General features: G+C 38.8%; 2 protein-coding genes and 1 non-coding gene across 5 annotated transcripts in view; 1 reads left to right on the top strand and 2 right to left on the bottom strand.

Annotated features, from left to right (window-relative positions):
- The window catches only part of ltbp3 (latent transforming growth factor beta binding protein 3), a 71572-nt gene extending 63269 nt beyond the window's left edge, over positions 1-8303 (top strand). For all 3 annotated transcript variants that reach the window (XM_057352608.1, XM_057352598.1, XM_057352588.1), the window contains one exon: positions 6515-8303. In XM_057352608.1, the coding sequence (XP_057208591.1) occupies positions 6515-6666 (152 nt within the window). In that variant the 3' untranslated portion in view covers positions 6667-8303. The remainder of the gene's footprint in view (positions 1-6514) is intronic.
- Positions 8304-8637: 334 nt separating this feature from the next.
- On the bottom strand, positions 8638-8710 carry trnam-cau (transfer RNA methionine (anticodon CAU)). Its single transcript has one exon. It is a non-coding gene; the product is annotated as a tRNA-Met (tRNA).
- Positions 8711-10012: 1302 nt separating this feature from the next.
- On the bottom strand, positions 10013-12564 carry LOC130565702 (mucin-16-like). Its single transcript, XM_057352701.1, has 4 exons — positions 12503-12564; positions 11882-11951; positions 11573-11615; positions 10013-11350 (listed from the first exon to the last, which is right to left on the bottom strand). Exons 2-4 carry the CDS (start codon positions 11919-11921, stop codon positions 10075-10077), a joined length of 1359 nt encoding a protein of 452 aa, XP_057208684.1. The 5' UTR covers positions 11922-11951; positions 12503-12564; the 3' UTR covers positions 10013-10074.
- Positions 12565-13603: the final 1039 nt, after the last annotated feature.

Below are 13603 nucleotides of genomic sequence, written 5' to 3'. Positions count from 1 at the left end.
CTTGCATCTGAAAAACTGTGAAGTTCGTACAGGGTAACTTCACCAAATTGCGATGGAAGATAACTTCTTGGAATCTTCAGGTCTGCCAAGTAAGGCAAGTCTCGAAGCCATGATTCCCACTGTGATAGAATGTGTCCAGGGAGTTCTTCGTCCCATTTCGCTTTGTCTCTTCATAGCGTCTGAAGGATTTGTTTGCCGACTAGTAGAAAAGGGGCCACGAATCCTAGTGGATCATAGACAGATGCTACAGTTGACAGAACCCCTCTCCTTGTCAGTGGATTTGGTTTGACTACAACCCTGAATTGGAATTCATCCGCCTCAATGCACCACTGAACTCCAAGTGCTCGTTCAATATGTAGCTCTCCCATGTCCATATCTAACTCTTTGGCTTGGGCACATTCCTCAGGTGGAATTGTGGTGATTACTTCATCACAGTTTGACACAAATTTGTGTAACCGAAGATTTCCTGTTCTGCATAAGGCTCTTGCTTCTTCGACAAGACGTATGGCTTCAGCTGGTGATTTTACACTTGTTAAACCATCGTCGACGTAAAAGCTTCTCTGGATGAATTTGATGGACTCTTCACTGAACCTTCCATGACCCTGTGAGGCCAGATATTTAAGGCCAAAGTTGGAGCAGCCGGGGGATGAAGCTGCTCCGAACAAATGTTCTTTCATCCGATACACAGAGGGCTCCGAATCAAAATTGCCTCCATCCCACCAGAGAAATCTTAAATAGTCTTGGTGTTCCTTCGCCACGTGAAATTGATGGAACATTTGTTCTACATCACACATTATGGCTATTGGGCCAGCTCTAAATCGACACAGCACTCCGACTAATGTGTTGGTCAGGTCTGGACCTGTTAAAAGGTGCTCGTTTAGAGAGGTGGCATGGAAGCTTGCCGAACAATCGAAAACCACACGAATTTTCCCTGGTTTGTGGGGATGGTAAACTCCGTGGTGCGGAACTTACCAGGCTGGTTGGTTATCAAGTTCGTGGAGTGAAACTCTCTCGGCATCTCCTTGAGTTATCATTTTGTTCATGAAATTTACATAATCATTGTGATATTGTTTGTTTCTTCTCAGGCGTCGCTCTAATGAGTTCAGTCTATGGACTGCCGATTGCTTGTTGTCTGGGAGATTAGGTTTGTCTGTCTTGAAGGGAAGTGGGAGCTCATAGTGTCCGTTTTCCTTTTGCCTTATACCTTTCTTTACCTTGGACAAGAAAAGAACGTCTTCCTGAGAGACTGGGCTATCGTCTGTGCTATGATCAATGAAGTCAGATTCGAGAGCTTTGATTATGTCTGTTGGAATAATTTGCTTGACATGAGTTCTGCACATAAAGTGTACCTCCCTTTTTAGGTTGATTGACGACTTTACATCAGGGACGACTTGTTGCATTAAAGTTCTGTGGCTAATTCCTATTGCGTCACAGTAACTATTAGCTGGGTATGAGCAACCGACTATGCTCCAGCCAAGATCGGTTCGTTGTGCATACGGCTGTTTTTCCTCTCCAGACAAGACCTCCTTGGGAAGTAGGGCTTGTTGGCAATTATAGCCAATTAAAAGGCCCACTTCACAATTCAACAATGGGGGAATTTTGTCTGACAATTGTTCCAGGTGAGGCCATTTAAGAGCTGTTTCAGAAGTTGGGATATGTGACCTATTTGCCTGAATGAACTCTCTTGTAAAGACTGCGGGCAACGGAATCCTTTTCGCTGAGCTGTAACCTCTCACTTGTAGATTTGTCAATTTTTGACAAGTTATGACTGTAGACCTTGCTGACATTGTAGATAGCTGTAAACTGACATTCTCTTTGTTCGTATCAAGATTTTGAGCCACTTCATCCAGAATAAAGGTCGTATTACTTTTTGTGTCTAAAAGTGCATAGACAAGGACTTCTTGCTCTGACTGTTTCGTGGATGAAACCCAGACTGGTATAATAGTAGAAGTTTGTGTGTCTAGACCCTTTTGTTTGACTGCATTGGCAACTACTGTTGCAGCTATTTCCCTAGTGTCAGAATTATTCCTTGAGTTATCTTCTCTCTTCGAATGGTTAGACCTTTGAACCTCTTTGAACTTGTCATCGTGCAAGCATGTTGGATGTCTTTTGCGACACCTTTCGCATTTTCTCCTATTTTCACATCCCCTTGAATGATGCCCAGTCTGCAGACATCCGAAACAAAGTTTCTCTTTGCGCACAAACTCGACGCGATCCTTCAATGTTTTCTTGCCAAACCTTTTACACTTGGCTAAGTCATGTCCTGGTCCTTTGCAAAAGGGACATGACGAGGTGCTGCCTTGTGTTGTGTTTGTGTACAGCATCTTTGCTTGAATGGGTTGGTTTCGCAAATGCTTTGTTTTCGTGTTTTCTACACCTTTGAGTGCCTGTATCGAAGATATAGGATTGCAAGCGAGATCCGCTTCTTTAGACAGGTAGTCTACAAACTCTTTGAATTGTGGATAGTCGGCTCTTGTTTGTCTAGCTTCCATCACTTTACGGTTCCATCTGGAAACTAGCCAATCTGGCAGCTTCATCAGGATTTTTTGGTTCTCATTATAATCATTGAGAATTTCCAAAGTCTTGAGGTGAGGCATTGCAGTTTCACAGCTTTTGAGGAAATCTGTAAATTCTCTAAGTTCACAACCATCTTTAGAGTTTATTTTTGGCCATCCATGTAGCTTGTCTCTGAAGGACTTCCCTATTACAAATGGGTCTCCGAATCTTTGTTCCAACAGCTGCCAGGCAGAGTCATATGCCGCTTCGGTACCTAGCAGAAAGAATCCCTCAACGGTTTTCTTCGCAGCACCACCCAAGTACTTTCGTAGATAATATAATTTCTCGTTCTTTGGAATATGTTTTCTGTCGATCAGTGTTTCGAATGACAGTTGCCAGTCCTTGAATTTCAAAGGATCTCCAATAAACAGTGCAGGCTCTGGGACTGGAAGACGGGTGGCACTCATAGCTTCTGCCAGTGCGTTAACCAGATCAGAGTTGTTGTGGAATTGTTGTGTAGGTGTTGAAACCGGTGGAACTTGTGATGACCATTGCAGAGTTTGGGTTCGGATTGGCTGAGATTGAGGAATGAATGGAGGACTTGAGGCATTGAGTGTTTGCATAGTAATTGGCTGAGGCTGAGGACTGACCAAGGGATTTGTGTTATTGTAAACTTGTTCTTCTACTACATCAGTATCATACTGGTAATTGATTGACTCGAAATTTGTTTCCAATTGATCATATACTTTCACTCGCGCTTTCGCAGCATTCAACTTCTTAATTTCTTCCAAGCGGTCAAGCTTTCTGCGCTTATCTTGTATTGCTTGTAGCCTAGCCAGGTCCTCAGATTCAAACTGCGCCAAACATTGCCTACTTTCAACCTCTAATCTTTGAAGTTCTGATATTTCCTTTTCCTGTTCCTCGAACACTGCCAAAACTTCTTGAGATGCATCTGCTTCAGCCACAGCCTCATTTCTTTTCGCAGAGTGAGAGCTAGAGTGAGCTGAACTATATTTTGATCGGTGAGACATTGGTCTTGATACAGAGCTTGTGGAAGCTAAGATTGATCCTACGTCAGGCCAAGGTTCTTTCTCCTCATCTGGTGCACATCCTTCAAGGTGTCTTCGTGCTCTTTGAATAATAAATTCCGAAAGCGATATGCAAGTGTCGACTCTGCGTCGCAGATCTGTTTCAGGAGTTTGCATTTGACGCAAGTTTTCATAGACAACCTTTACTTCAGAACAGGCGCTTTCTATGTTCTCAATAAGCTCAATTAATTCATCTCGGGAGGCATCATCAGACAATATTTCCTTGCCTATTTTCACATGAGACTTCCATTTCTCATAGGTGATTCTATAGCGCCGTTGTATAGCCTTTAATTTTTCTTCTTGGAGTTCTCTTCCCTTTTCCGTTAAGGTTCGGGTTCTCTCACTTCTTCGCAGCCTATCTACTTCTGCAGATTCTGTGTTTGTAACTCCAGGCTGATCAGGTGATTTAGCATTTTTGTGGCAAATCTCACTGTTTGTGTTGGACATTTTGAAGTTAGATTGGTGCATAAAGTAATGTATGGAATAGAATGTATGTTTGTAGTCACTAAGACTAAATTGTTTGTAAGTCTATGTGTAGATGGAACTAAAGTAGGTTTGAATGTGAATATACAGAAGACAAGATGAACTGTAAGACTTTGTGTACTTAGAATTTCTTAACACAGACTTAAATGTTGCATTCAACCCGTGTTAACTTCAATCCACCTTTAAGGAAAAATTAACTATTGTAAGTCACTTTGCACAATGTACAATACAACATTTAAACCTCAAAAGTAAACAGTTAAATACTCAGTGTTTCAATGTATAAACTGCTATTTTGTAAACCAGAAGACATTCACTTCCGTAAATTCACATAAATTGTCCTTTGGGTTTGCCTCAGAAAATGTAAAATTATTGCTTTATCCCTTTAAACCTTATAACAAGTACCAGTGTATTATATCATCATTTACTTCTAGGTATAGCGCCGTGCACAAATGGTTATTAGACCTTGGTTTTATTGCAACATCCTTTTTCTAAGTCCAAAATCACTTCTCACGCCAATTTATCTTGATGCTTGAGGCAGAGCACTTAATGACTTCGACTTGAAATGTCGCACTTTCAACAGTCTATTCACCGTAGCTGGCGATTGCTATACCGTCAATGAGCTATGCGCCTTGCTTATCTGTTACGCTGTATCCTCGTCACCTTCACCCGCGACGGTCTCGTCGTCTCTCCTACCCGCCTTGAGCAGGCGAGTTCTTACTGTAGCTCTTTCCCAACACCACAGACACAGGTAGTTCTTTCGAACGGGCGTTTATTCCTTTCCTTTGTAGCGTCTTTTCGTTATGCATTTACGCCTTAAGAACTCGTTGGCTGCTTGTTGTGAAAGAGAACTTTAGTCTGTTGTTTAGGTAGCAATAATAATCTTATACCGTCAATATTAGCAGAGCCTTATGAGGCATCCGCTCTTCCTCAGTCCATAGCGCCAACTCTAAAGTTCGTCACTTCCGCTCAATGCGACACACTGTCGCGTCATGCATTTAAAGTAAACAACATAACAAACATGTGGTTTTAACATATTAATATTCGTGTCATGAATGCATTAAATGAAATAGACAAATCATGAAATCATGAATAGACAGATTAGCAAATCATGAACAATTAATTATTAAACAAATCATATAATTATTAAACAGATTACACAGCAGCACTTACAGTACTTTTGGAAACTTGGACAAAGTAGCTGCGTCTTCGAAGGCTGCGTCCTCAGGAGATCACATTTGTCATCGAGATTTATTCAGTTTTTTTTTTCAGAAAAGCAACCGTTACATTGGGTAAGTGACACAGTGTCTTCTTAAGAAAAATAAATATAAATGTTATAATGTTTTTTAACTGAAATGAGCCTGTATCAAACCTCTTGTCGCCCGCGCACCTCCGCAAATGGACGAGGCGTTTGTAGTTGACGCGCATGCCGTTGTGCTATTATTCAGGCTTCAGGCTCATATGGTGTACATGTGACAATAATTCAGCAGCAAAAAAAGTTAATCACCAAGAGGGCTGAGCGAGCGACTCTGAGATTGAGCGAGCGGAATTTTCAGAAAAGCGATCTCCGCTCCGCGAGAAATATTAAGGGGCTGTGTCCACCGAGGCGCATTTACACGGCTGAAAACGGCAGGAGCTCGGCTGAAAACGCCCGCTGCAGGCGCAGCATTCTGCCTAAAGTTGAGCATTTTTCAACTCAACTTCAACTCAAAACGCCGGCGCTGATCGTGGGAAAAACGCATAGCACCAGGGCAGAGCGCGGAAAAAAAACCGTCAGCTGATGGCTTTTTTTAAAAGCGCGGCGTTTCCATAGGAGACAATTGAAAAAACACGTCGGCCGCAGGCGTAAATGCCTCGGTGGACACAGCCTCTTAGGCTCGATTCACATTTCGCGTCTAAAACCGACTTTGCGCTCTCCTGGCATCTGTCGTCGCTAAGTAACCATGGGCCACGATAGCCGTTGAGACGAGTAGGTATAAACAAAGGATATATGGATTATATGCACTGAAAATACCTTTCAACAACTCTGCTACTAGATTTAGTTATGCTGTGATCATCTGTGTCTCCATCTTCATTGAGCTTGCATTGGCTTGTTGGTTCTTGTCACATGACCTGCGGTGCGCTTGCGCCTTTCTGAAAAGTTGAGATTTTTTCATCTCGATGCGGCGCCGACGCTCCTGAAAAAAAGAGCGCGTTGCACCACATGCGCGTCGCCCCCTATTTCTACATTTAAAATAACGAATATGCGAGCGGAAAAGATGCGAAATGTGAATCGGGCCTAACGCTCTGCTCCCCGCTACACTCTCGCTCCGCTTCGCTCACATGCTCTGCTGGCGCGGGCCAGATATTACTGTTGCCGACCCCTGCCCTACATCTACGTAAATATAATCCACACACAAACCTTATGAATTATATGTATCAAACTGTTTACTGTCTCTTTCTCTTTCTAGATATCGATGAATGTGCAGGGCGAGGATCAGGGCAGAGCCCCTGTAAGAATGCACGCTGTATTAACACCTTTGGGTCATTTAGATGTCACTGTAAACTTGGATTTGTTGCTGCACGGCGACCCAATGTGTGTATACGGGCTAGGGCCCAATAACATCAACATAGTTGATGAAAATAGACATTCTAATGTATATGTGTCATGGTACTGCCCCATCTTGTCTTGCTTTTCTTGATCTTGTGGCAGAGCCATGGCAGAACCTCTTGTTTCATGTGGAGAGAGGCTTTTTGGCCCTTTTGGTTTGCCATACTCTCTCCAAGTCTCGTCATTGTTCCTGCCCTCTTGTTCCCTTGTTAGTGCTCGTTATTAGTTCATGCCCCGCACCTGTTACTTCTTGATTTATCCCCTTTATAATGCCCTTGTGTTTTCTGTCCTGGGCTGGTTCATTGTGTGTGTGTCATATGTGGTGAGTTCCTGTCTTGTCAGTGTAGTTTAGTTATTTTGTATTTAATTCAAGTGTTGTCTTAGTCTAGTTTAGTGTAGTTAGTCCGTGTTCTCCTTATCTGTCATGTTTATTTTTACCCCCCACGTGGGTTTTTGTTTTGTTTATTATTTATTAAAGTTTGTGTTAACACCTTACCCGCTGTCTGCACTTGGGTCCTCTGTCCGTGTCTCACCTCCCCGTCCAGCACTAACGAGGGAACAAGAGGGCAGGAACAATGACGAGACCTGGAGAGAGTATGGCAAGCCAAAAGGGCCAAAACGCCTCTCTCTACATGAAACAAGACGTTCTAACATGGCTCTGCCACAAAATCAAGAAAAGCAAGACAAGATGGGGCAGAACCATGACAATATGGTAATATTCTTCCTCAGATCTAGTATAAACCATCTACAAACATTTACCCACAAGCACTCCAGAATTTCATGTTTCACTCTGACGTTATCTGGTTATCCTTATCTTATGATGGAAAATGAGATTATAGAATCATCATTACTTTTCTTAAATATTAATTGTCTTGTTTTTTTTTCATGTTTATCTCTTCTATCAGTAATATGTTTGCACCATTTGAAAATGTTTGTTATTGGATGAGAAATTGGCATTGGATGAAATGTATCTAGTTCTTTGCAAGTTTTAGCTAATTTAAACAAAGCTCAGCATTTTTGTAAAATAGTGTTTTCTCATCTGTTTTTCTCTTATTTTATTTTTTCTTTAAAAAAAACTTGTAAGGCTTAAAGTGATGTTTTTATTTTCGGAATCACCTATTTTGACAGATTGATATCAACGATGACCTGATTTTTGTGTAACTTTTTTAAATTGATGTCTGTGTCTATTTTCATTTGTTGATGGTGTTTTGTTTCCTTTGTACATTATTTTTCTTATTTGATAATGCAACGTTTGTCATCTTTCTTAGGTTGCATGAAGCACAAGACATTTAAAAACATGGCAGTGATGACTTTGGCTTTCTAAACCTTTTTTAAAGTGTTTAACTGAAACAGAAGTTTCTCCGATACTATTGCCTTCTGGATGAGACACAACTGTGAGACGTGTTATTTTTCACAGCAAGTTGGGGAGATGCAGAAAAGACTAGATATAACTACACAGGTTCCCTACTAAAGCAGTAAGAAAAAGATGCTGTTCACCAAATAAATGAAGATAAATGAATAATACAAAATAGAAGTAAAAACTCAATGTTGATGTTCTAGATGAATGAACCTTTTTCTTAATCTTTGTATTTTCTTTTTTAAATAAATTAAAAGGATACAAAACAATGGGTGCTGCTTTGAGTAATGACAGCTGGTTTATTACACCACTATTCATTTACGAATTACAAGCTCTGTTTTCACCCTGCTCACTTTGTGTCTCCTGCATAAACATCTATTTTGTTCCCAGTGACATGGCAAGTACCATCAAGCAACACAGCTACTAAAATGAACAAAATGGTAAGCTTTTACAGAATTGTTTAAATTCTCATCATTTCCACAAGATCTATTTTGATTCGGTACACTTTCTGCTCAATCAAACATCGTACAAAAATAAATAACCTTTAGCCTGAAATCTCGTGAGCCACTGGTATGTATGTATTATTTATTACTAGCATATACTTTAAAGATAAATATTAAAACTTCTGCCCCGTGTGAGGCTCGAACTCACGACCTTCAGATTATGAGACTGACGCGCTGCCTACTGCGCCAACGAGGCCATATGATTCAACTTAAGGGGGTCATTAGTTTAGGATACAGGAAGTTTAAAACCTTATACACATGTGCATCCTTCCAAACCACACACACATAAACGTGTCTAAGTCTAATCTAAGTGCCCCAACCAACCTGAATTCATCTGAAGCAGCTGCAGGAAAATATATTTGACATATAACAGTTCAAATATATGTGACTATGCGACAAAACAAAATACTTCCAAATTGATGTCCTCTTATCAAATGATCCAACGTAATGTTAGTGGCATGACTTTTTGACACCTGATACTTCATGAAAAACTCGCTTAGTGTCTTAAATTCATTCACACACAACAACTTGTACTAAAACACTTACGGTTTCCCTAACTGGAAGTTTTACAGACCCTTCAATCTCCCTATGATAAGCGTATCTCTGGTTGTGTCTGTGCGCGCGCTCCATTGTCTCCTTTTGTTTTTAACCGCAGCTCATATCTATAATGTTGCACTACTGCCACCTTCTGGTGATAATTAACTCCTCTAGGTAGTTATGCCAGATTCTTGTCATAAGTCATATATATTGTTTTAAATACCCAAATAGACATTTCCTGCCCTGGTCACTAACACCACACTTCAGGATGTCACTGAATCTATGTTACTATTTTTTTCCATTTCATTCATCATGTTTTTTTTCTTTCTATCTCATACAGCTAGGAAACACATGTTCTATTGTTTGACAGTGTTCACAAAGTCTAATTGGATGCTTCCTTTTAATATGAATGTCCCATCTTATTTACGTCTTAGTATTTATACTATTGTAGCCCGATTATTAGCTTCTCTTTCCTGTTGCAATGCCAAGTCTTTTGGCACTACAGGTGTCTTCCTTTTAATTCTATAGATCCCAATGATGCTGCCACTCTTAATAACTCTTTCCCATTCTATGCTCTTTATGACTTTGCAAGTTTTATATAAAAGTCCTATGCATTATCATCATCCCTGAAATTAACATTTTTCATTATTCTTAAACTTGGGGATTATTCCAAATGAATTGTGTGTCATTATTTACATTCATTATTATCTCTGGCACAGAACTTCTTTAATAGTGTTTTTTTTTGTAATTTCAGTGCTTGGTTGTCTAATCCTCATTCACGTTAATCATATGAAAGAATGTGATCAATAGAGATATTTTCCCTTTTTGTGTTTCACAGAGAAAAGAATAGTGTAATTCACGACTAAAACAACATATTAAAAACAACAAAATGCAGTTATTTGTGTATTTAGATTATTGATTTATGAATTCCTCATTCAAAAAAAATCTTAATTTTGTGAAATGCCATACTCTTAATAAATTACCAAAGCGTTAACATTCTTAAGAAAATACACAAATGTCATCTTACCAAACAAAATCTTTTATAAACACAATAAAAGCTAAGATGGTACATAAAACTAGGATGCAGCCCATAGTGATGGCAGAATATAAAGTCTTATCATAGGTCAAGGGAACCTTTCCATCGTCACGTCTGCCTGCAGGGTTCTTTGCTGTAGATGTGGTTTTACATTTGCCTTTACATGGTGATAAAGGCTTGTATGACTGAGTTGTCAACTTGTTAAACACGTTAACAGATGGTCTCACTGGAGAAATTGTGTTTAAACCAGCAGTTGAAATATGTGGAAAGCTTCGAGATGTAAATCTTGATTTTATTGCAGTTATTAATATGTTTGTTTTTGTTAATGATGTATCTGCAGCAGTAAATTGTTTTTTATCTGTTTTTTCTGTTGTTCCAGTAGTAGTTGCGATTGTAGTTGTATATTTTACACTGGTTGTCCTTCTCATTGTTGATGAGGTTTTTGTAGCTTGAGAAGATCGTTTTGGTCTAACTGTTGTTGTTTTACTTGTTTCAACATTGGTTGGCTCTCTTGGTTTTTCCACTGTGCCTGGTACCATTTTTCCAGTGGTTATATCTGGCAAATCTGCTGGTTCTGTGTTTGTTCCCGTTGTAGTTATTAACATCCTGAATGTATCCTCTGTTCCAGCTTTGGTTGTTTCTTTGCTTTCACTTGTGATTATATTAGTAACTGACTTTGTCTCATCTGTAATTGGTTCTGGTATCAGAGATGCACTGCTGATATCAGCTGTAATTTCAGTTTCAGTTTGAGTGAAACATGTCACTATAGTTTCAGCCTTTCTTGTCTGTGAGTCTTTTTTTGCTATTGTGCTGCTGACTTCTGTTGTCTTTATAAATCTTATTGTGTCTACTTCACTTTTGCGGGTTGGTGAAATTTTAGTAAGACTTCTTTCAGGTTTGATTGGCATTGTTTGAGCTGTATTTGTTGCTGTTCTCACCTTCTCTAAGGTTTCAGATGAGGTGACACGTCCTTCAGTGGTAGTTTCTTGTGACCCAGCTGCAATCACTGTTGCTGCCTCAGCTGTTGTTTTCCAAGAGAGGTCAACAATAGCGACAGCAGATGATGCTTTCGGTAACACAGATGATCCAGACGTCACTCTTGACATAGTTTTCACTGATGCAGTTTCAGGAAGGTTTGTGTTTGTTTGTACCTTTGTTAAACCTTCAGCCACGGTCAGTGTACCTGCTAATATTATCATCTCTGTTTGCGGTGCATCTGAGATTACTGTGGATGAATTTAGGAAAAACTTGATATTTGCAAACCTAGGAGGAAAATGAGTAATTATTAGCTTGTTGCAAGTTTTACTCAACCCATAAAAAGATATTAAATACAACTAACATAAATACAAATCTATAACCTAAATTAATGTTTTGATTGTTTATCTTTCATTAAATTATGTTGGCAAACTGGATTCTTTAACAATTAATTTTTTGACTGTCAAATTATTTGTACAGCTTAGGCACAAAGGACTTTAAAATGCGCACCTGATAACCCAAGATGCCAGCAGTCCAGTCCCGCTGATCACCCCTGCATTAAGATGAGAGACAAAAATTGATTTCGTTTTTTCTACATCCTTTGTGGAATTTTTAACTACTGATCTTGGTGCTCAATTTAAAGATGTTGCATTGCCCCAAAGCTTCATACAAGTAAAGTGGCAAAGTGACTTCTCAGAATAAACCCTTTCAGCTCAGGTGATATCTTATTGATTTATTGTTAATGTTCTTATTCTCATATACTGATCATAAATGTTTGATCTGGTGTGATTATTTGAATATGTGCAGATGTGAACCAACCTCCAGTAATTACCAGCACAAGGACAAAACTGGGAGTCATCTTATCTTTCTCTCTCTGTTTTTAATTGACCTGAGTGAAACAAATACAAAAATACAACCACACAATAACGAACAACATGTAAACCATGTAACTGTGTATATATTTGATCGTGCTGCTTATGTATTCATTTCTATATAATTAGATCATGTTAGAATTGCATAGATCTCACTAAAATGGCAGAACACTGGTATTTTAACTAGAGGGTCAACATACCAAAAAACAAACCTTAGCAAGCCCTAAAGCCTAACGTACAGAATATTCAATTATAACTTTAGATTAATAATAATTAGAATATTCAATTATATTAATATAATAATATTATACCCTTTTGTCACCATTTAATAAGCCTTAAAAGTCACATTTACATATTATTAACAAACATTTACACATCATCCAAATATCATGGGTTTCAGATTGTTTCATTTCAGCCAAGGTCTTTCATTTATTCAATAAGAAAATGTAACATATGTTTCCCCCCTCAATCAAAATCTGTTACTTTAATTGCGGATTTTGTATTTAAAAACAGCACAATGGGACAGCAATACTAAACTTGAATATAGTATTAAACATTTGGTATTTACCTGTTAGTTAGGTCATTTAAGAATGAACAATTGCCTGTCTCTCCAAAAGACCTATGAAGGTGAATGTGTTAGAACATCTAACGTTAGAGCAGCTCATTTCATTTGAATGTCAAGTAGAAATTTGCTAAGTTGATTTGCATAGAAAACCAGTATCCAGGACCATCTGTTCTCATATACTGTAACTGAGAATATGCATGAGTATGTTTGACTGATGGTCTTAGTCTTTATATATCTGCATTTTTACAAAGGTTCTATTATAGCTATGTTGTATTTGATAATGCAGAGAGACTTATAGTTCACAAATATATGCACTAATAAAGTTAATATGGAAACCCCTGGGGTTCGGTGCACAACTGTCATTTCTGTTTTTACATTTATGTGACATTTATGCATTATGCAATCTCTTTTGTAAAAGAATTCAAAGGGATACCTTGAAATAACTTACTACGCACTGAGGAACACTGTGATACATTAGAATCAAACCCATGGTATTGCTGTTGCTCTACCAATTGAGCTATATAAACTTTTCCTTCAACTCACTATGTGAGATGGGATTTAAAATGCAATGATAGTTCACCAACACAGTTCTGTCTTGCAACGAATGACAGGTGTTTAGACAGTGTTGGGTACATTTTACAATGTCATTATATTCTGCAGCTGTAGTCATTCTTTTTTAACCGCTGGGGGAGCCCTCATCACAGTGCATGTTGAACCCAATCATGACTGAGTGCTGCACTACAAAAGACAGAGATGATATAATAGCTGTAATGTTACAGTCTTGCAGACATGAACATAATGTATTAATCAAGTTATTTGTTTTATTATTTTGTTTTTCATTCATCTACCTCTGCATCACATTTTAAATTTATTCATTTAGTTATTTGTTTAGTTTATTATTATTTTGTCTTTCATTCATCTACCTCTGCATCACATTTTGGAGTCTTTCTCACATTCTCGGGTCAACACTGTGACTCATTCTCCGACTCAGAAATATTTTCTCTTTGCCTAAACCATGCAGCATGACTGACTGTACTATCTCTAGCATATCTCTTCTGGTTTGTAATAGGTGCTTACTGTCATTCAGTGGGTTGACTGCATACA

Source organism: Triplophysa rosa, linkage group LG2, assembly GCF_024868665.1.
Source record: "Triplophysa rosa linkage group LG2, Trosa_1v2, whole genome shotgun sequence".
Lineage (NCBI taxonomy): Eukaryota > Metazoa > Chordata > Actinopteri > Cypriniformes > Nemacheilidae > Triplophysa > Triplophysa rosa.
The sequence above is the reverse complement of the archived record's forward strand: the minus strand, read 5'-3'. Positions and strand labels throughout refer to the sequence as shown.

Excerpts from the sequence above, each read along its gene's own strand:
- LOC130565702 (XM_057352701.1), bottom strand. The coding sequence starts at position 11,921 with ATGACTCCCAGTTTTGTCCTTGTGCTGGTAATTACTGGAG. Across the intron at positions 11,616-11,881 it reads TGTGCTGGTAATTACTGGAG|GGGTGATCAGCGGGACTGGA; the intron begins GTTGGTTCACAT and ends ATCTTAATGCAG. Across the intron at positions 11,351-11,572 it reads CTGGCATCTTGGGTTATCAG|GTTTGCAAATATCAAGTTTT; the intron begins GTGCGCATTTTA and ends TTTTCCTCCTAG.